The sequence below is a fragment of the Sminthopsis crassicaudata genome, chromosome 3 (assembly GCF_048593235.1).
Source record: "Sminthopsis crassicaudata isolate SCR6 chromosome 3, ASM4859323v1, whole genome shotgun sequence".
NCBI lineage: Eukaryota > Metazoa > Chordata > Mammalia > Dasyuromorphia > Dasyuridae > Sminthopsis > Sminthopsis crassicaudata.
In genome coordinates this window covers 602708134-602731908 of record NC_133619.1, presented here as the reverse complement: position 1 = coordinate 602731908, position 23775 = coordinate 602708134, and the positions used below count along the sequence as shown (strand labels likewise).

The following is a 23775-nucleotide window of genomic DNA, read 5'->3' as shown; positions in this document are numbered from 1 at the left end:
TTCATTCTTTTAGACTGTTATAATATAAATTCTTCCACATGGTTGATTACTCAAGCACAATTACAAATTTAGATTACAGCTCTGGGTGAGAGGTGTGTGTGTGTGTGTGTGTGTGCGCGCGCTCAAACCTCTTATTAAATCATAAGAATTTTACATTTTAAGGCAAAAAGCATTTCATTGTTATAATTTTTCAAACACTAACCACATTCATTTTAATAGTTCAATAGAGAAGTGACCTCTCTAAAAGCATTTCATAATATTTTACAAAAATTCACATGACAGTATGTATTTAAAAGTATAATTACCTAATTAAAAGAGAAATCACTTCTATAATTATATTTCTGATACAATGGTCTCTAAAATTTCATGCTGTAAGAAAAATCAGAAGGATAAACAATGGAATTGATTTTTTATCTGAAATCAAATTACAACAATGCAATTGAAAATTCTTAGAAAATTATTCCTGTCATGACTTTTACTATTTTATGTAATCTAGAATCCAATAATAATAGTCAATATTTTATACCATACTGATTATGCTCAGTAGTTGGTATTCATGTGATTATTGTAAGAACTCTAGGAAGTGTTATTATATATTATCTTTACTTATAACAAAAATTAAAAAGTAATTTCAATCATCACAAGTCATAGAACTAATATATTTCTAAGAGTGATTTTAACTGAACTGTACTTGATTTATGTATTTTTCAACATTATTGCCTTTGGCCAAGTACACATTTGGAGTACCTTGAAGAACAGGCAGTACCACAGTTCAAAGTACAAAGTATCTTTTCATTTGACTTCTCCGTCTTTCCTGCTCACCCATTGTGTCCCGCCCAGTACACACCCAACTGGTTTGAAGAGTTCACCAATTAATGATTTGATCATTCAGAGTACCAGGGACTGAACAGAAACTTCTCTGCTTCTCTGACATCCATTCAGGACTGACTGACTAGTTTCAACACCCTCCAGAGCAAACTAAGATCTGACACCTGAAAAGATCCTAGAACACGGAAAAGATTTTCAGAGCTGGAAAGCATGAGCTGGCTGAAGCTTCTGCTTTTCCTCATACATTGTGGAGTCACAACGGCTGTTTCAGGTAATGTGGCAGAAGGATGGTGATCTTTCACTTGTACAATTTTTTACCTTTTTCTCTCATGGGGGAATCTGCTTTTTTGGCTTGCCATCCCAAAAAAGGAGTACTTAAGGATACTGGAGCTGATGTTAAATTTAGAAAGAGGCAGAATTCCCTAATTGAAAAGCTGGAAAGAGGAACATTGTGTTTGGAAATGGTGCTTCCCTCATTTTAGTATAGAGATAAAAGATAAGTGCTGGCAGGTCTATGCAAGCTGGGAAGGCGTTTAGTTGTCTAAGAACTAGTTGGGCTGACTTCAGAGAAGGTAATGAATGTCATCTCAGAAAACCATGTGCTGGGTTAACAAGGGATTATGGTTTAAATAAATGAAGGAAATACCTTTGTGGGAAAAGAAATCATGGATCTTTTGGAATTATTGAGATAGTATCTGTGATGGGTCACAGAATATGTAGAGAAAAGGAAGGGGGATTGCTGGTGGTGTTTATTGACTTGAAGACTGTAGAGCAAAGAGAGAGCTAACTAGTGTGAGTGAGAAACAGTGAACACACCCCAGATTTTTGTTCCTGAAAACAGAAAGTAAGGGATGGGAGGTTGTGAGTTAAAGTGCCACCAGGTTGAAAAAGCTAGGAAGTAGGCAGGGAATGTGTTTTATTCAGATACAGAAGGCAATAGGAAAGGTTGATTGTAGAGCTTTATGACTTTGAACTTCATTCATAGATTAATCCATGGGTCAACAGTCCTCAAAGTATAATCCATAGATTCACCCAACCACAAACCCAGCCAAGGGTTTCTGAAGCCCTTACAAAAGGCCTGCAAGCTTAAAATTATTACCATAATAATTCTGAAATGCTATTTCCCTATTAAAATAGTTTTCTCTTTTCCAACTACATATTTGTGTGTGACTGGATATTCATATGCTTCAACCAAAACAACATATTATAACAGATTGAATACAGAAACAAATAGGAGAATCCAGCTGTCTTCTGTTAGGCCAGACGTTAAAGAGATGTGCAAAAATATATAAAACAATGTTCTTTTCACTAAATTTTTTTTGTTTCAGAATATTTGGTTATTCTGTGTTAAATGTCTATTCTTTATGTTAACACATAATGGGTTTGTTATTTTTATTTTTAAATTAATAAATTTTTAAAAATTTATTTAAATTTCTGGAATAGTAAATATCAATAGATACAATCTACATAAACAAATGACCTTTGGTGTCCTTAACAAATTTCCAGAGTATATAGGGATCTGAGACCAAAAAATTGAAGTGCTCTTATAGACCATCTGTTCTAAGAGTTCTTAATTTATTTTGTGTCATAGATTCCTTTGATGACAGTCTGAAGCCTCTAGATCGCTTCTGAGAATGATGTGTTTTAATGCATAAATTAAAATACCTAGGATTTCAAAGGAAATTAATTTTATTGAAATGTAATTATTGAAATATTAGGAAAAAACCAAGTTCACAGACGCCAGACTAACAACTCCTGATTTAGTTTAATACTCATATTTTATTTTTATTAGCATTTGTTCTTATAGCTCCTACATTTTCCAGCATATATCTTTCACTGGCAAAGAACCATCTCTTGCAACAAAAAAATAAAAATCAAGAAGAAAAATTAAACTAACCAACATATCAAACAAACCTGGTATTATAAGAACTAGTAGCATTCATATAGTGCTTTAAGATTTGCAAAGTGCTTTACAAATTTATTTCATTTGATCTTGACAACAACCCGGAAGTCTTATCCCCATTTTTAGTGGTATTCACTCGTGTCCAACTCTTTGTGATCCCATGGACACCAATTCTGGCCTCGGTGTTTTCTTGCTCAAGCTACTGGAGTGGTTTACCATTTTCTTCTCCAGCTCGTTTTAAAGATGAGGAAACTTCTTTTTTTTTTCCTTCTGAGGCTGGGGTTAAGTGACTTGCCCAGGGTCACAGAGCTGGGAAGTGTTAAGTGTCTGAGACCAGATTTGAACTTGGGTCCTCCTGAATTCAAGGCTGGTGCTCTATCCACTGCGCCACCTAGCTGCCCCACAGATGAGGAAACTGAGGCAAACAGGGTGAAGTGACTTGTTCAGAGTCACACAACTTATCTGAGGCTGGACTTGAACTCAGGACTCTCTGACTGTGGACCCAGTATTCTATATACTGACCTACTTACCTGCTAGAGATACTCAATGAAAAATTAGATCATTGTTGTCTCTGCAGCACCTATACGTCACCAAAAAGTCAGTCTCTAGGAAAATGTACTCTGATCTCAGATTGTTCACCAAACCTTTGTTTTCCTTAAAGATATACTGCCCCCTTGTGTGTTTCTGGCATCTTTGCAGTATGTGTTGGACCATGTGAGGAAGACATTGATTAATGTCTTTGGAAGGACCTTGCCTCCTTATCTTCCCAGGCTTCTTACACTTTCGTGCACTCCACACACTTTATGGTCCAGCTACACTGACCTTGCTGGTCCTTGCACCCAACATTCTAACTCTAGGCCGCTTCTCTGGAATGTTTTCCCTCCTCACCTCAACCTTCTGGCTTTCTTTAATATTCATATCAAACTACAACATTAGGCAGAAGACTTTCCTAAAACTCCTCCTCTTCTCTCTTTCCTCTTCTGCTTGTGGCTTCCCTGGTAATTATTTTCTATCTTTCCATTTATCCTCTCTCTCTCTTTCTCGATATATAGGGTATATAGTAAATATTATTGTAGTAATAAGTATATAAATGTCATCTATGATATTGTTGATATTCAGTCATTTTTCAGTCAGGTTTGATTCTCTGTAACCCCATTTGAGAATCTCTTGGCAAAGAAACTAGAGTGGTTTGCCATTTCCTTCTTCAGTTCATTGAACATTTGAGGAAACTGAGTGACTTAGCCAGAGTCACCCAACTAGTAAGTGTCTGAGGTCAGATTTGAACTCTGGAAAGTGAGTCTTCCTGATTATCCACCATACCATCTAGCTGCTTTTGATAGATAGATCTAGAAATAATGGATAGATCTTTATAGAAATTATATATATGGATGGAAGGTTTTATTTACACACACACACACATATATATATACATATGTATATATGTGTACATATATATACATATAGAGGTTTATGGATTTTAAATACATGCATATATACATATACATACATACATACATACATATGAAGTAAAAATAAAGGCAAAAGTTACTCAGATACTATTGGAGCCCAAACTAGATTTAAGTCTCGTATCTCAGAGTTCTTTCTATTGGAGATTCCGAGCAGTGCTCTCCCAGAACACCTCTTTCCAGTGGGGATAGGGGGACATGACATGGTCATTTGAGGTACAATTTTGAAGTAAGTACAATTTCACTTGATTGCTCAGAAAAGCCAACTCCATTTTTAAGGTGGCCAAAAACCATAGCTCATGAGACCCCAACAGAGTTTATTTTTGTCTGTGAACTTCTTACCTCTGCATAGGGATGGGTGAGAGGGATTTCTCATATCTCTTCTTTTTAACCATGTTTGTTCTTTATAATTTTGCTACATTCACTTTTGATTTGTGTGTATGTGGTTGTTCTTTCCATTTACATTGTTGTAGTCATTGTGTATGTTGTTTTCTTGGCTCTGTTTACTTCACTCTGCATCAGTTTATGTAATTTTTTAATACTATATATTTATTACAATAATCATTTCCTTACAACAGCCTGTTACATTCTATTCTTACAATATCCTGTTAACATTCATGCATCACAGTTTGCTTAGCTATTCCCCATTTGATGGGTATATATTTTGTTTCCAAATATTTGCTATCTATCTTTTAAAAGTGTTGCTATTAATATTTTACTGTAAAGAGGAGATTAATAACAATGGCCTCCGTGGAATATAATTCTTTGGATCAAAGGATATGGAGATTTTAGTTACTTTATTTGAATAATTCAAAATGTCTTCCAAATAATGTACTGATTCACAGTTCCAAGACAGGTTGTGAACAATCATCCAGTGAACTTTTTGAAGACCATTCAGTCATCTTCTAGTAAAAGAATTTAGGCTCACAAGGCTTCCAAACAGCAATTTAGTTTTTAAGTAAAGGCTTCAAAAAGCATTCATGTCTGAGCCCATAGAATTGAGACTCTTTCCTCTCTTAAAGGGGACAGGGGTCTCCTCTACCCCCTAGGAAATTGTAGCTCTGTGACTACCCTAGGTGGGATATCAGCAAGGGATCAGAGCACTGTACCTCATTTTTCTTTTACTAGATAATTTTCATTGGTACTTTACTGTTAATCCCCTCCATTCCCTGACACGCATCATGGTACTTTTCACTGAAGTCACCATCCTTGGCTCTGCTGTGCTGTTCCCCACTGTTTGGCTCTCCTCCAGCAGACTATTCAGATTATGCAAATCCTCCTGGGCTTGGTGTGTGTGTGTGTGTGAGGGAGAGGGAGAAGGAGATATGGGGTAGAGCTTCCAACCTCCTTGTTAGTGGGAGCAGCCCACTGTGACTCATAGGGAGCAAGGCAGATTCATGATATATTTAGACTTGGGAGTCATCTGCAGAGGATGAGAGAAGATGTAGTTGCACAGATGATCTCATTCCATCTTATTTCCTCCAGTACATTGCCTCCTCCATCATCCCCACTCACTTATTTTTTAGAGTTGTTGTGAGGATATAATGAGATGTTTGTAAAGCATTTAGCATAAGGCCTGGTGCACTATAGTAGGCTAGCCATTACCACCACCACCATCACCTTCATCATTGTCATCACCATCATCATCATCATCTCTCACTAATCTTCAATCTCTCTATTTTCCTATTGCCTACAAACATACTCATGCTTAACACCCTCAAAAAACCCTCACTTCATCCATCCCAATTATCAAGGATCATTTCTGTTGCCCTTCAATTGTTTTTCAGTTGTATCCAACCCTCATTTTTTGGGCAGAGATATTGGAATGATTTGACCTTTTCTTCTCCAGCTCATTTTACAGATGAGGAAACTCAACCTAGCCTCAGTAAGAATCTGAGATTGGATTTGAATGCAGGGCTTCTTTACTCCAAAGTCCAGTGATCTATATCCACTGTGCCATCTACTTGCTCCTGTCAAGGATCAGAGGGTCATGGAATTTAGAGCTTTAAGGGAATTTAGAAATCATCTAGTTTGTAGGATCCTAAACTAAATTCCTTCTCCCACCTTCATTTTTCAGATAAGGAGATTGAGTCCTAGGGAGGTTAATTGATTTGCCCAAGATCTGGACAAAAAATACTAGATATGAGATTCAAGCTCACATCCTCTGATTCAAAGTTTAATTCTCTTGCCATGATACTGTAGATAATAAAGCGTATCTTCCTCTCCCAGATTTATTCATTTGTTTATTTCAATTTTTTTGGATTAGGCTAAAGAGAAAATTCTTTGCCTCAGTTACCCCTAACTTTAATCACAGAATGGACAAAGCCTCAGCCAAACTGAGATCTATTGAAGATTTTAGCTTAAAAAGCCCAAGATCTCCCAATACATTCAGGGCCAACTTCAGTTATTCTGATCTACATTTGCCCAATGGACCCAGATAGCTCTGGAGGGGAAAGTGAGGCAGGTGACCTTGCACAGCCCCACTTAAATCCAATTCATTTGCCTGTCATGGCATCACCTCCTCGAAGTCATTGTCCTGTTGGAGAATGAAGAACAACAACAAATAAGCTTGCAGGAGCCTTATGGACCATTTCTAAAACATATTCCATTACTTTATATTTATCTTATATGTGCAGATTTAGCAAACTTGGGGGCAAGAATTGTCCTTGTGTTTAATTTTTATCCCCATTGCTTTGCATACTGACTGGCACATATTAAGTGCTTAGAAATCCTTGCTGATTGACTGACTTTACATGATTCTTCTTCACCTCCACCCAAACTTGCCCATTTGAGTTCTCCAATTAAAACAGTCTACATCAACCCCATGCACCTTTATCTCTGGGTCAAGACCTCTAGAGACCAAATCTCCTTAGCCACTCCGCTTTGGGATTTCTGCTCTGCAGTAATGCAGTCTTGATCATGAGTGTCAGAGCACAAACTCACCCAGCCCATGATATCTAGTAGGTTGCAGATTGCCAATTCTGCCTGACCCTAGCTATGCCATCTGCCCTGTGGTAGTTACTGACATTTTCTTGCTACCTCTTACTCTGAATATTGTAAGCAAATTAACATTACTCTGGCTTCTGGAAAGAGCATTATAACCACCTGCCTTATAGCTCTACTCACTATCCCTGTGTCTTCCCAGACCACAACACCCATCTCTGGCCACCTAGATGTATTGTCTCCCATGATTAGAATGTAATTTCTCAAAGCACCAAAGCTATTTCTGTTTTGGATTTGAATTTCCAGCACTTATCCCAGTGGCTAACTGAAGTAAACGTGGTATATATTTTTTCATTGATCCAAGCATCAGATGAACTATATAAAAACAGGTATAGTGTCACAAATTACATCAATGTATGGAGAGCCCTAAAATATCTTTATTAATTTCAGAGTACTCTATGGATCCATATTCACTCAAAAATCATAACTCACTAGCGCTTTCCCACTCATGTGTTTATTTTTTAGAGGCTGCCAGGTGGCACAATCAATAGAATGCTGGGCCTGGAGTCTGGAAGGAAGGTCTGAGTTCAAATTCATCCTCAGCTACTTATGAGCTATATGGCTCTAGACAAGTAATTTAAGCTCTATCAGTTTTTTCATTTATAAAATGAAGATTATAATAGCACCTACCACACAGGATTATTGGCATTTTTAGCATTTCCCCCCAGCATTTTCTTAAGACTCGACAACCAACAAAGCAATGTTTAAATGCCTGACTTGTATGTTTGCTGACTTCCAAGGTATAACTGCTCACACAGACAATTTAACAATCAGCTTTCAGCAGTCACAATTTTGTGTTGTTATTCAAAAATATAAACAATTTTCATTTTATATAAGTGGACAGATCAGGAAAATTGTAAAAAAGCAATTTTTGTGAAATGAGAATTTGTTCCCAGACAGAGGGAAGAAAAGGAAGGAGGGAGGTAGGAAGGGGACCACAGTCATGGAAAGAGAGGACTGGTAGATGGGAGCTGGGACAAGGGCAGAGATAAGTCAAGGTCTTTTCTCTTTGTGGGAAGTCTCAATTCCAGCCTCAAACCTGTATTCTTCTGTTTTCACCTGGTGGGAAGAGGTGGGGGAATGCCTAGTGGAGAGACAGGAGCAGAGAGAGCATACAGTAAAGAAAACATAGGTGTTTTTTAGAATATAGAATTCTTGTACATAAAGTTGAATTTGTGTACTGTGAAATTATGTCAAAGGAGAACTGTTGTATAAGTGCTTTACTATTCCCAGCATGCACGTGTACATAGATAAGGACCCAGTCATCCAAAAGCTTTCATTCATTCATTCATTCACAGGGGAAGAAGGAAAACTAGCAATAAGAGATTGATTTTATCTCCCACAGGACACTTCTGGCACATCTCAGACTTGCACCTTGACCCAGATTATGACGCCTCCCGTGATCCTCAACAAGTGTGTCCATCATCAGGTTCCCAGACAGTGTCCAATGCAGGTGTGTGGGGGAATTATCTCTGTGATGCTCCCTGGATCCTCATCAACTCTTCCATTTATGCCATGAAGGCAATCTTGCCCAGCCCGGACTTCATTCTCTGGACCGGGTGAGAGCTTCTTCCTTACCAAAAATGCTAAAAACTCCAGCTGAGTTTGAAGTCTTAGCAACATAGCCACAGTATGTTAGGATCTGAGGCACCTTTTGTGCCTGTCGGTGAAATAGCTTCAGTGACTATCACAGAAGAAACAGATTGAGATCCCAGACTCATGTCTTTTGACTATGGATCCAGAGCTCCCTTCTTCAAGTTCCATTTTCCTAATTCTTAACCTGGTAATGTGTACGTGATTTAAAAAAAAATTTTTTTTTGACAACTATTTCTCAAAATAATTGGTTTCCTATATATTCCTTTTTGTTATGGAATTATCCAAGGATTCATTTATAGATACTGCTGCCAATCATATTTAGCAACACCTGGAGACATTTTAAGGATCTAAAAATCAATCTTTAATATATGTGTGTGGGGGGGCACATACATATACACACATATTCAGCATAGGCTCAAAGTTTCTTTTTTTTAATTTTTATTTATTTGCTGAGGCAGTTGTGGCTAAGTGACTTGCCCAGAGTCACACAGCTAGAAAATGTTAAGTGTGTCAGACCAGATTTGAACTCAGGTCTTCCTGACTTCAGAGCTGGTACTCTATCTGCTGTGCCACCTAGCTGCCCCTCTGGCAATAGACAAAAGTTTTTCTAAGGTTTATATGGTTTTCAGTTACATCAGATAGAAAGGAAGGAGGGTTACATGTCAAAGATAGCAGAAGGGGGAAAATTATGTTCAACAAATTGGTACAGAAGTCAGTCTAGCTTAAAATATAGCCAGGATTCTTTTACTCCAACCAGTAAATCATTTTGAGTTAATAATTTCAAGCTTCAGCTAAATCTGATAGTATCAGAAAAACCTTCAATTGGCTACATAATTCTCTGCATAAATAAAAATGTCATATTGTAGCCACATAAAAACAGAATTTTAAAATCTCATGATAATTTCATGAATTGAAAAACCTTATTCTAAGAAGTCCAGGGGCAGCTAGGTGGTGCAGTGGATAGAGCATCAGCCCTGAAGTCAGGAGAACCTGAGTTCAAATTTGGCCCCAGACACTTAATACTTCCTAGCTGTGTGACCCTAAGCAAGTCACTTAACCCTAATTGCCTCAGCAAAAAAGAAAAAAAAAAGTCCATAGATTTTTGTCAGAGAGGGTTTGCCTCAATGATTCTGTAGGAGATGGTATAAGATTTAAGCTGGAGAGAACCCTTTAATTTTTACAAAAGAAGAAACCTCTAGAACTCAGGTCTCCTGACCTGACCTGCACTCCCTCTTTAGGCTTCCACTGAGTTGGGCTAGTTTTTTTGTGACAACAGAACTTGATCCTAGAAAGTAGAGAGATCTCATTTTACATATGCCCTAGGAATTTTGGATCCTCCAAGAAATAAAGAAACTGTCATGGATGCTAGTGATCATGTCATCTTTTGATGGGCAGGGGACTACCCTATGTCTGATGTCAGGATAGCCTGAAAGTGTGTGTTCAAGTTGATAGGACAGCTATTTTATCCTAGTCTGCCAGAAATACTCAGCAGTTGTGAGGCAGACTTGAGAAATTAAGTTAGTTTTAGAGAGTAGAGTCAAAATGATATTGTAGGGAAAAACCCCAAACAAACCAAAAATGTCCCTCTATGCCCAAGGCCTACTCCTACTAAATCTAAAGCCCTGGAATTTATGAGCTTCCTTAGATTATGAACTCCTTTTTAGATTGTAGGTAGGGATTATTTCTGACTTAGTATTCTGAGTGATTAGCACAGTGCTTGGCACATAGTAGGCACTGGACTGGATAAATGGTGGTTAGTGGTGATACTATCCAGGACAGGGGAGAGAGAGGCCCATGGGAATTCCTGAGCTCTTACCCAGAGTCCTGAGATGAAGCTAGATCCCTGGGATCTTAGGGAATAAGGCTGGGATGCCCCTGGAGTTTTCTCCTATTAATCCAAGGACCCTAGCTGAGTAAATATTGGCCTTGTCTCCACCACAGTGTCTCCACCATAATGGGTTACCCAATTTGTTACCTCAGGCTTCGCATCCTTTCCATAGAAATGCTTCCCTTTCGAACTAATGAAAAAAAACTCAGAGGAAGGTGGTCTAAGTGTACCTGATCTAAAGCTATATTATATAACAGCAGTCACCAAAACCATTTGGTATTGGCTAAGAAATAGACCGGTAGATCAGTGGAACAGATTAGATACAAAGGACAAAAAAGGGTACATCTATAGCAACCTAATCTTTGACAAACCCAAAGATTCCAACATTAGGGATAAAAATTCATTATTCGGAAAAAACTGTTGGGAAAACTGGAAATTAGTATGGCAGAAATTAGATATGGATCCACACTTAACACCATATACCAAGATAAGATCAAAATGGATCCAAGATTTAGGCATAAAGAGGGAGATAATAAATAGATTAGAGGAACAGAGGATAGTCTACCTCTCAGACCTGTGGAGGAGGAAGGAATTTATGACCAGAGGAGAACTAGAGATCATTATCGATCACAAAATAGAAGATTTTGATTACATCAAACTAAAAAGTTTCTGTACAAATAATACTAATGCAAACAAGATTAGAAGGGAAGTAACAAATTGGGAAAATATTTTTAAAGTTAAAGGTTCTGACAAAGGTCTCATTTCCAAAATATATAGAGAACTGACCATAATTTATAAGAAACCGAACCATTCTCCAATTGATAAATGGTCAAAGGATATGAACAGACAATTCTCAGAGGAAGAAATTGAAACTATATCCACTCACATGAAAGAGTGTTCCAAATCACTACTGATCAGAGAAATGCAAATTAAGACCACTCTGAGATACCACTACACACCTGTCAGATTGGCTAAGATGACAGGAACAAATAATGATGAATGTTGGAGGGGATGTGGGGAAATTGGGACACTAATACATTGCTGGTGGAGTTGCGAAAGAATCCAGCCATTCTGGAGAGCAATCTGGAATTATGCCCAAAAAGTTATCAAACTGTGCATACCCTTTGATCCAGCATTGCTGCTATTGGGCTTATATCCCAAAGAAATACTAAAGAGCGGAAAGAGACATATATGTGCCAAAATGTTTGTGGCAGCTCTTTTTGTTGTAGCTAGAAACTGGAAGATGAATGGATGTCCATCAATTGGAGAATGGTTGGGTAAATTGTGGTATATGAAGGTTATGGAATATTATTGCTCTGTAAGAAATGACCAGCAGGAGGAATACAGAGAGGCCTGGAGAGACTTAAATCAACTGATGCTGAGTGAAATGAGCAGAACCAGAAGATCATTATACACTTCAACAACAATACTGTATGAGGATGTATTCTGATGGAAGTGGAAATCTTCAACATAAAGAAGATCCAACTCACTTCCAGTTGATCAATGATGGACAGAGGTAGCTACACCCAGAGAAGAAACACTGGGAAGTGAATGTAAATTGTTAACACTAATATCTGTCTGCCCAGGTTGCATGTACCTTCGGATTCTGGTGTTTATTGTGCAACAAGAAAATGATATTCACACACATGTATTGTACCTAGACTATATTGTAACACATGTAAAATGTATGGGATTGCCTGTCATCGGGGGGAGGGAATAGAGGGAGGGGAGGTAATTTGGAAAAATGAATACAAGGGATAATATTATAAAAATATATATATATAATAAAAAATTAAAAAAAAAAAAAAAGAAATGCTTCCCTTTCCCTGCTCTTACATTCTGCACCGTGACTTTGCAGTGATGACACGCCTCATGTCCCTAATGAGAAACTGGGAGAAGAAGCCGTGTTGAAAATAGTGAAACGCTTGACGGAGCTCATTCGATTAGTATTCCCAGGTATGATTCAACCAATTAATGAACTACTACTTATTGAGAACGGGGTTTCTTTGTTTTTGCACATCTGCTGACTGGAGATTTCATGAGGGTGGGCAGCTCTTCCTCTAGTGCACCTATCCCATGCCTTAGTAGACATTTCCATGACTTGCTGCGGCCAAAAAAACTCCAACTTATCCTTGATGCAGTTTTCTGTGAGACTGGTCTGTAGTCTTCAAGTATCCATTTCTTCCCCAGCATGTCCTCAGCCTTAGCATGAACTCTTAAAGCTTCTGCAGTATTAGAATGGCCTCCCATTGTCTCCTCTGTGCCCTGATGAGGTTTGGGGAGAAGATTTTAATGGAAGGTCTGGGGCTCTGTGGGACAGAAGAGTTGGGTGAAAGGCTCTTTCCCCCAATCAATCAACAAGCATTTATTAAGCACCTACTCTGTTCTAGACATTGTGCTGAGTATCAGAAATACAATGATAAAGTGAAACAGTGCCAGCCCTCAAGGTGCTTAGACTGTAAAGGGAAGTATGTATAGGATAGCCCAAAAGAGACACGCAGACTGGAGGGAGTATAAGAAAGAATGTCACTAGCAGCTCAGAAAGAGAGAGGGAGAAGGAAGGAGCATTTATGGAGAGCCTACCATATGCCTATGGTTTACCCTCATTTGGCTCTCAACAATTCTATGAGACAGGTGCAGGTATTATCCCCATTTTGCAGTGGAGGAAATCTCTATTTAAGTGACTTGCACACAGTTAGCAAGAAGCTGGATTTGAACTTTGACTCCAGGCCCAGGGCTCTATCCATTGTGCCTAGTTGGTGTAGAAGGATTTCTGGATTTCTCAGGGAGTTCAGTTGAGAAGAGAAGTGAGAGGTTTATGGTTTTTTGTTTCATGGGACACTTGAATGTTTTTGTAGACAGCAGGGAAGGAGCCAGTAGCTAAAAGAGACCGAAGATTAGAACGAGAGTGAGGATGATGATGACAATCTACTGGAGAAGATGGGAAGAACAGGGTCAAAGACAGAAAAGTTGGCCTTGACAAACCATAGGATCTACTGTACCAAGAGGAACTGGCGTGAAGAAGGCAGTAGTGGGAGATGATGTCAGAGAGAGGGAGCTTTCTGACGGCCCTTTTCTGTTGAAGTGGGAGATGAGGTTCTCAGCAGAGACTTGGGGAAGGAAGGTTGTGGGAGGCTGGAGGAGAGGAGAGCCTCTGTTGCAGCCGCTACATCAGCTAGGGACTCAGAGGAGGAGTGGAGTTGCCTTGCTGGATAGTAAGGCTCCAAAGGAGCTCAGCTAGCAAGAGTTTCTAGTAGACTCAGTCAGCATGATATCATAACTTCTACAAGACACTGCAGAGGGATTGGGAAGTTAGATGAGCCATACATATCTTAAAGAGGAAGGCCCAGTGGGACACTAGCAGCAGGTCACTGAGATCGGTGTGTGAGGTGACAAGTTCAGGAAGCTTCTTTGCTGATGGACAGAGTGGTCAAGGCCCTTTCTCTTCTCTCTTTGATCAATCAATCCATCAATCATTTAGTTACCAAATACTTATTCAGCAGCCAGGCCCTCTGCCAAATATTGGGCATTCAAAGTTAAAAGGGAAAACATCCTACTATGGATAAATGGATCCAGAATCATCTCCATGGAGATAATTGAATTCATCTCATGAGATTCTGATGACATTACCAAGTGAGCAACAACATGTACATATTCAGGAGTGTGTATATTTATACATGTTTGTATAAATAGACATATGTGTATATATTATGTTTACTTACACACACACACATATATATATCAATCTGTGTGTGTGTGTGTGTGTGTGTGTGTGTGTGTGTGTGTATGTATCACAGCTATTATGTGTAAGGGTTCAAACCTTATGTTCAGTTGTCATTGGTCACTGTCTTCCCTCCTCATCTGTCCAAATGATTCCAAGGTGCACATTTTGTTCTTAACCTTTGTTTTCTCTGACTTCACCCAAAAAGGTGGGAAAGTGGAGTTACAAGATTTCCTTTTTTAAATGTTTTATATTTAATGTTTTATGCTTTATGTTTTAATATTTTCCCATTTTTTAAATGGGGAAACAAAGGTGCCAATTGTTTGTAGCTTTTTCAGACAGAGTGAATGTTGAAACTATGACCAGAACTCATGGTTTTCTGACTTGTGTCTTTATTTGCTTTTTGGAGGCAATCTAGGTTTAAGTGACTTACCCAGGGTCACACAGCTAGCAAATGTCTGAGCTGCATTTGAATTCAAGTCCTCTTAACTTCAGGGCTGGTGCTCTATCTACCCCTGTCTTTTTTGTTGTTTAGATTGCTCACTCCTAGAGGTCAATGACAACCTTCTATTATAGGATAATAACTTTGATGTTCTAGAAAGACTTAATTGCTTAGCATCCCTTGTCCACCCTTCCTGTACTCTTTATTCCAGCCAAATTTGACTACTTTCTCTTCCCTATATGTGGCATTCCATTTTCTACCTGGGTGTCTTTTCCCAGGCTCCAACCTCCATTCCCCCATGCCTAGACTGCACTCCATCTTGCTGATTCCCTTTTAGAAGCCCTGGCTTCCTTGAAGGCTCAGCTCCTGTGTTGCTTCCTATGGGAAACCTGACTTATTTACTTTAGTCTTTAGTGCCCCTGCCTCCCTTAAATAATCATGTATAAAGTGTTCTCTCTTCGAAGGTAATAAAATAGTATATTTGTAATTTTGTAATACTCCAGAGAATTAGCATCTAAATTGAGATAATTAATAGCTACAGCGAGGTAGCTAGATGCAAAATAAATCTGCAAAATCATCAGCATTTATATACTATACTAAAAAAAACAAAACCATAACAGTGGAATAATATATGTGAATGCCTTGCAGACTTAGCATTTGCTATCCAAATAAATAAAGTGCTATAAGTGCTAGTTATTTTTATTACGACTATTATTATTCAAGTAAAGCATGGCCAAATGGGAGAACACAAATTCCAGGAAAACTCAAACCAACTGCTTCTGTCCTTCCTTAATCATTTTGCTGGATTTTAGTGGGGGTGGAAGAAAAGGAGAACTGAAACAGACTGATGACATGAGGGATTTTGATTACATCTATCGTTCAGTCATTCATATTATCTCTTTTCCTTTTTAGTGAAGATAATTTAAGACACTGAATGTCCTTTGTTCTTAATTTTCACTCTCTATTTTCTCCTTAGATACTAAAGTCTATGCTGCTTTGGGAAACCATGATTTCCATCCCAAAAACCAGTTTCCACCTGGAAGCCACAGTATATACAACCAAGTGGCAGAATTGTGGAGGCCGTGGCTCAATAACGAATCGATCTCTCAGTTCAAAGAAGGTATTGAATATTAAAGAAAAATAATAATTAGGCAACATCACATGCAAAATTGGAGGATGTGCCTATGGGCTGACTCATATGCAACTTGAGTTGTTTTCCCCACATCTGGGATAGGATGTGTGACCCTCTGAAGCCTTTCAATGAGGCCCCCTTCTGAATTATAGAGATGGCAGAGTGGGGCCAGAGGAAGGGTACTTTCTTTTGTTTCCTAGCCCAGGTAGGATTTAAGCTTAATACCAAACCCACTAACTTTAGAGCTCAAGAACCAAAGGCAATAGTTATCAGAAAGAGTTACCCTGAATCTAGTGCTGAAAATGGGGGCCTGCTTAGATTAGAGGTGGACATATTATAAGTGTCAGGGTACCAGGACCATCTTATCAACTGCAGTCTTATTTCAAATTTCAGAAAAATACATTCTTTCTATTCATGTACATATAAATTATACTGTCATAATGACTTGAAAATAAGTTAAAACAAAAGAAAACTAGAGAGTACCACTAAATGGATGCAGCAGTACGAAGCTGAAGTTGCCAGGGATCTCTATAGGCAGCAGAGTCTACATGGCTACAAATGTAGCCACCTCATATTTTCTATCCCCAGAAAGCAGGGATGGAGAAGGGGAGGAAGAAAAGAGAAGAATAAGCAGACTGGGGCAGGGAAGAGAATACTTATTGGTCATTAGACCTTTACCTGTCATATATTATCTAGGAAATACCCAGGCCACGAATTGGAATCACATTTCTTCCCTTGGTCATGCTCTACCTCCCTTTCTGGGGGAGTATTTGAGACCCTTCCGTAAAACCTCATTGATATGATATATGAAGGTAATGGAATATTATTATTCTTCAAAAAATGATGAACAAGGTGATTTTAGAAAGGCTTGGAAAGATTTATACAAACTTTTGCTGAATGAAACAAGCAGAACCGGAATTCATTGTACACAATAACAGCAAAAATGTGTGATGATAAACAATGAAAGACTTGGTTCTTCTCAGTGGTTCAGTGACCCAAAGCAATCCCAATAGACTTTGGATAGGAGATGCCATCTGCATCCAGAAAGAGAACTGGAGACTGAATATAAATCAATACATACTAAGTTTACTTCTTTATTTTTTTTTAATCTGCCCATGGTTTTTCCCTTTTGCTCTGATTTTTCTTTCCCAAAATGATTAATAAAGCAATGTGTGCAAAAAATTAATTAATTAATTTTTAAGAAAGAACCTCATCGATAATGAAGTTCTTTGAGTTTAGGCCTGAATGCTGGCAATCAGTTAGTGCCTGAGATGCTTTTTATTTGAAAGCCAGAAAACTATGTCTGGCTCCTTAATTTGAGGGCTGTTTTCTTGGATCCAAAACAGATTTTTTTTTGGGGGGGGGGAGAAATAAAGTCAAGTTGATATTTTTCTGACTTTTTCATCTCTAGACAGAAAAGTGTTGCAACATTTTTGTAGGCAGCACTTTGGCTGCACTAGGAGCACTGATACCCTGGATTAGTGAGGCTTCTGGTAGAAAATCCTGTGGTCCCAGGGAAGGAATAAGACAAAGAAATTAGGAACAGAGGACAGTGCCTGACCAAGTCCACATGTCCTTAAGTGAGTCAGAATGCTAGCACAGGAAGGCCCTAAGGGCCCTAGTCCTAGTCCTAATCCTAGGCCAGAGGAAGAAAGTGATGGAGAAGAGAGAAAGGGCCTGGGCCAGGGTCAGCAGATACTAAGGCCTGAGCCTGACCTAAAGTCAACGCTCCTGATATATGGCCTCCTGCTCTGTTTCCACTTAGAAGTGAAATAAGAGATGAGTATAGGCCTGCACACATGTGTCACCAGGACCCCCATACCCCTTCCTTCAGCTCCTTCTCTTTGGTGTGTTCCCCCAGGAGCCTTCTATACAGAGAGGTTGCCTGGGCCAAACAGAACTGGGCGGGTTGTGGTTCTCAACACCAATCTGTACTACAGCAGCAACGAGCAGACAGCCAACCTAGATGACCCAGGGAGCCAGTTTCAGTGGCTGGATGATGTGTTGACTAATGCATCCAGAGAAGGAGAAAAGGTAAATAAATGGCTTTCCTTTGGCTCCTTCTAAAGTGGCAGCTACAGGCCCGGCCTCCTGTTCTTCTGTCCTCTTCTCCATTAAGTAAGCATTCACTAAGCACCAATGCTCTGCTCCTGGGGAAGATGCAGGGATGAGGAAGGCATCGTTCTTCTGAGACAACCAGGTGGTCCAGTAAATTTGGAGGTGCTAATTTGGAGTTTGCTTTCTGTCTTAGACACTTACTAATTGCAAGACTCTGATTAACTTTTTCAGCCTCAATTCATCTGTAAAGTAGGAATAACAGCACAAACCTCCCAGGATTGTTGGGTGGCTGAAATGAGATAAATTTGAAAGCACTTTGTAAATTTAAAGGGCTGTATAAATGATAACTATTATTATCAGTTATTAAAATCTCAATTGTAAGGGAAGGGTCCAACCTGTATCTTAATAGTTTCTACTTGAAGATCTCCACTGCAGAAGGTTCATTCATTTATGGACAACTCTAATTTTTGGAATCTTTTTCCATATATTAAATCTGGCTTTTGTCTGTGTATTCTCAACACTTAATACAATGTCTGGTATATAGAAGATTCTTAATAAGTGCTTGTGGATGGATTAATTATGCATATTTGTTTACACACACACATAAGCATATATATATATATATATATATATATATATATATACACACACACTTCTCTCTCCCTCTCTTCCGCTTCCACTCATTGATTGGTCTTCATTCTGCTATCTGGGACCATCCAGAACAAGTCAAATTTCTCTCTTTTCTAACAACCCTTCTTTACTTGAAAATAATTATAATTTTCCCCTTCCTCAAGTTTATTCTTCTCCAGACTAAATAGCCTCAGTTTCCTCAGTGGATCTTCCTGTGGCCCTGATGTGGAGTTCCTTCAAATTCCCTGATTCTCCTGTAGATGACTTCAATGTCTTCATGTCTTTCCTAAAATGTCTTGCTTAGAACTGAGCACAATTCCTCAGATGTTGTTGGACTGGAGCAGAGTGCATGTGAACCAGTCCCCTTCCTCATTCTGGATACTGCCCTTTTAATGCTGCCAAAAGTCCACAATGATTTTTTTTTTAGTCACAATGGCATTCTAGATAAGTAGGTGGTGCAGTGGGTAGAGTGTAGAGATAAGAAGTTCCTATCCTATCTCAGTCATTTAGAAACTCTATGACCTTGGGCAAGTCTTTCAGCCTCCTTTCCTTATCTCTAAAATGGGATAGTAATTGCACCTACCTCCCTGAGGGTGGTTATCCCAACCTATTTATCCACTGGAGTTGTTATCTTAATCTATTTATCAAATGAGATAAAGAACTTTGTAATTTGTAAAGTATGGCTGTGAGGAAGAGGAGGAGGATGTTGATCTTGAAGTCCTCTAAATCCTAGGGCACTTGGCCAGTGGTCCATTCCTAGGTAATAAGTATGTAGTGGTCCCTGCCCACCAAGTGACACTTTCAGAAAAGGGAGAAATGTCTTTGGGTTGAGACAATCAGAGAGGGTTTCCGGAAGGGGAGGAATAGAAAATATGCATTTAGATAGTTCCTACTATGTGCACAAATCACCCATTTTACAATTGAGGAAAATTAGTTAAGACTCACACAGCTAGTAAGTGTCTGAGGTCATATTTTAACTCATCTCCCTGATTCTAGACCTCTCCAGTGGCTCTCCAGTGCTCCACCAAGCTCCCCCAAGGTAGTCACCCTTCTCAGAGTCTCAAAGTTGGAAGGGACTTGCAGTCCAAGCCATAGCTGACGGGACTCTAAGCTACAGAATCCCCTATAAGTGGTCTTCCTGGCTCCATGTGAAGACCTCTTCAGATTGAAGAAGCTCATCCCACTTTGTGGCTTTCCAGGAAGTCCAGGATTCCAGCAGGCAAATTCAGGAAGGGCAGAGGCATCTCTCTGAGTCTTCCCCTTTGGCACCCCAGAGAACTTGAACCTTTCCTTTGTCAGGTGTATGTCATTGGCCACGTGCCCCCTGGTTTCTTTGAGAAGACCCGAAGCAAAGCCTGGTTCCGGCCCAGCTTCAATCACCGCTACATGGAAATCATTAAGAAGCACCATGGTGTGATAGCCGGCCAGTTCTTCGGTCATCACCACACTGACAGTTTCCGGATGTTTTATGATGACAAAGGCAGGTGTCCTGTACTCCAGGGGAGTTTGGAGCTGCATCTTCTCCCTTTTTCAAGTATTTCTTTGGTCATGGAATTGTCTCAATTTATTGTTTAATGATTTCAGTTATTCTCGCTATTTGTGACCCCATTCAGGGTTTTCTTGGCAAAGATACTGGAGTAGTTTGTTTGCCTTCTCCAGCTCATTTTACAGATCAGGAAGCTGAGGCAGACAGGATTAAGTGCCTGGCCTAGGATCACAAAGCATAGTGTCTGAGACTGGATTTTAACTTGGAGGTCCTCCTGAGCCCAGGCCATGTTTTATCCACTGCAATACCCAGCTACCCTTAGGACTCAGGAGTCTTTCATATTGCACTTTCATAAATTATGCCAACAAATTAAGGATCTACTATTGATGGAGCTGATGAATACATGTTTCAGATAAACATTTGGACTCCTCCTTTATGGAGGATGTGGTCAGGTAGGGGAGAATAAGACATGCCAGACATGAGATAAACTGTTCTGGAATACAAGGGAAGAAAGGTTATTACTATCCTGGGAAAATTGAAGAGGGAGACTTTTCTGAAGGAGGTTAGCATTTGAAGGCTTTAAAGGATGAAAAAGTTCAATAGGAGGAGATTGGAAGAGGGTAATCTCATCATAAGGAATAATGAGGGCAAAGGTGGCCTTAGGGGATTGTGTGTAGTGCAGGTTGGCTGTAATTTAAAACATATAGAGGACCACTATGACAAAAGGCTGGAAAAGAAGGGTGGGAAAGAAAACAGATATTGATTAATTGAAAATTTTAAAAGAAAAAAAAGTAGAGTGGGGCTAAATTTTAGATGTTCTTGAATGAGTGTAAGAAATTTGAACTCTCATCTCTGCTTTCTTCCTTAAAGGGGGCCCCATCAGTGTCATGTTTCTAGCTCCTGGGGTGACTCCCTGGAAAACAACACTTCCTGGGGTGAACAATGGAGCCAATAATCCTGGGATTCGAGTCTGGGACTATGATCCAGTTACCCTACAACTTCAGGTAAGTAAATAGGTCAATTGGACTGGAATAAGGGAATACTGTGTAATGAATCTAGGAAGGAGGTGGGAGCCAGTGGGGAAGGGCTTTCAGTTCTAAGCTGAGGAATTTGTGTTTTATTTTAGAGGCCACAAGGGCCCCGTAAGTTTTTGAGTAGGGCAAACTTATACTTTAGGAAGCCTGTTTGACTGCTTTGAGTTTGGATTGAAGGACAGACAAGAGGAAGGAAGCTAATTAAGATGCTGTTGCAATAGTCCAGGAAGAAGATAAGGAGGGCCTGAATTTAGACAGTAGCCATGTCAGCAGAGAAACTGGGATGGATGCGATGTGTTGTACAGCACTGACAGCTAATTCCTTTTTTACCCCATCCAATATGAGTTACAAAATCTGTTTTTTTGCCTCCGCACCCAGCATTTCCCCTGCTTCTGCTCTGATCTGCTCACACAGCCATCCCTGTGGTGCCTGCCCTCAGCCCTCCTAATTAGTGCCCCAGAAGGGGTTGGCAGTGCCTCTGCAAGCTGGCAATCCAGTTTTGATTTTGGGGATCCCCTACAAGAACTGGGGACAAAGGCTACGGTGGTCACTGGAAATCCCTTGAGGAGGGCTCCTTGGTCACAAGTGATAGGAAGGGCGAGGGAGAGTGGCCCAGCAGCCAGCATTACTCCCACAATTCACAACCCTGCCATATTTGGCCAATATTTTGATAAGGAACCTCTTAGCTCTGAGGGAGCTCATGGTTCAGTGGGATTGTGTGCCCTGGTTTGGGAGTCAGGAAGTATTGGATTTAATTAAGTCCAGTCTCAGGTCTGCATGGTCCTAGGCAAATAGCGTCCCCTCCATTTACCTTGGTTTCCTCAAATGTAAAAATGGGGATAATCACAGCACCTACTTCCCAAGGGTTGTGAGGTTCAAATGAAATAATGTTTGTAAAACTCGCCTGGCTTGTAGTAGGAGCTATCTATATTCTTATTCCGTGTTCCCTTCATTCGCCATATGAGAGTAATCATAGCTAGATCGAGTGCTGAGCCTGCAGTCAAGAAGCCCTGGGTTTAAGTTCAGCCTTTCAGTATTACCAGGCATTTGAGGCAGGGGAGGAAGAGGAAGAAGAGTTTGAGGAAAAGGATAAAGAAGAGGAGATGGAGGAGGGAGGAGAGCAGGAAGAGGTGAGGGGATGGAGGAGGAGAGAACTTGGAGCACTCTGCATTCACCAGATCCTAGCTGACTTGGCTGCTCTCCTTGCCCCTTCAGGACATGGTGACTTATTATTTAAACCTCACCCAGGCCAACTTGCAGGCCCCAACATGGGACAAAGAATACCGACTGACTGAAGCCTTCCAGGCCCGGGACGGCTCAGCAGCCTCCATGCAGCAGGTGCTGGACCAGATCACATGGGATAATGGGGCCCTGCAGAGATACTATCAGTACAACTCTGTCAGTTATGACTTGGACCCTTGTGACCAGGGCTGCCGGGCCGAGCACCTGTGTGCCATGAGGGAGGTGGACTTTGAAAACTATGAAAGGTGCATCAAGGCGGCGGGCTCCGCTTGTGGACTGTCGGGGCCCCTGCTCCTCCTCTGCCTGATGATGGGGCTTCACTTGATCCGAGCCCTGGCTCCCCAGTAGAAGAGAAGCATTGTGGGCAGAGGGCCCAGAGCAGGCACAAGCTCTGAGGCCGAAAGCTGCAGGGCTGCTGGGAGTCAAAGGGGCACACGTGTGGAAAGAGCAGTGGACTGAGCCCCTGGAGGCTGGCCCTCCCCCCTCCCAATCCCCTCTCCAGTAATGTGCCGTGCAGGGACAGGGATCTTGCGGTACCTCAAAGAAGGGAGGATTTATTAAGCTCCTCTGTGTGCCTACCATGTGAGTGACTATTGTGCCAGCCCCTGACACATCTTTCACTTGATCCTTACAACCACCCTGGAGGGAGGCCTTGTTATCCCCAATTTAAAGGAGAAGACCAATCAGGCAGAAGTGAATCTGGCCCACCCAGCTAACAAGTGTCTGAGGCTGATTTGAATCCGGGGCTTCCTGACTGCAGGCTTCTACCCAGAGGCCAGGCGCACCTTGGCCCTTTTCTGGACTCCAGACTTTGGCTCTGTGCCCTAAGCCTGAAATCCTCTTCCTCTTCCTCTTCTCCACTTCGGGGTGTCCCTAGCTTCCTTCAGATCTCAGCCAAAACCCGGCATCTTTGGGGAAAGTCAGCGACAGTTCATCCCCTAGGTGTCCTTTTACCTGGATTCCCTGGGCTTAATTAAGCCTGCGGGCTCAGCACATAGTAGGTGTTTAATAAATGCTTGTGGATTTGACTGACTTACCGCCTTTTCTGATTTCCTTTCCCAGACCCTCTTCCAGCCCCCTCCTCCCTAAAAAGATCATTTTCGGATGAGGGAAAAGAGAGGTTGGGCCGGGGGTGCGGCCCTGCGATGGAAGGGCAGTCACCCCCCGGGGCCGAGGCTCCCGGCTGGTTTTAACTGCAGTGGGTCTTTATTTTATTAAGTAAATCTCACTTTAATCTGGACCCACCCGGGAGGTCTCTCCCAGCTTGACAGCTTACGGCGGGTTCTGTAGCCCGGGCGCCTCCAGTGAGCAGATGGAGGAGTCGGTTCCGGGGCCACGCTCCGCAGGGATACAGAACCAGAGATCGAGGAAGGCTTCGATCTGGGTTAACTTTCACCCTCGACATT

At 40.6% G+C, this 23775-nt stretch overlaps 1 protein-coding gene across 1 annotated transcript; it reads left to right on the top strand.

Moving 5' to 3' along the window:
- Positions 1–882: 882 nt before the first annotated feature.
- SMPDL3B (sphingomyelin phosphodiesterase acid like 3B) lies at positions 883–23402 on the top strand. Its single transcript, XM_074305631.1, has 8 exons — positions 883–1099; positions 8546–8759; positions 12483–12580; positions 15764–15907; positions 17781–17953; positions 19907–20087; positions 20964–21097; positions 22343–23402. The coding sequence occupies exons 1-8, from the start codon at positions 1039–1041 to the stop codon at positions 22715–22717; spliced, it is 1380 nt and encodes a 459-aa protein (XP_074161732.1). The 5' UTR covers positions 883–1038; the 3' UTR covers positions 22718–23402.
- Positions 23403–23775: the final 373 nt, after the last annotated feature.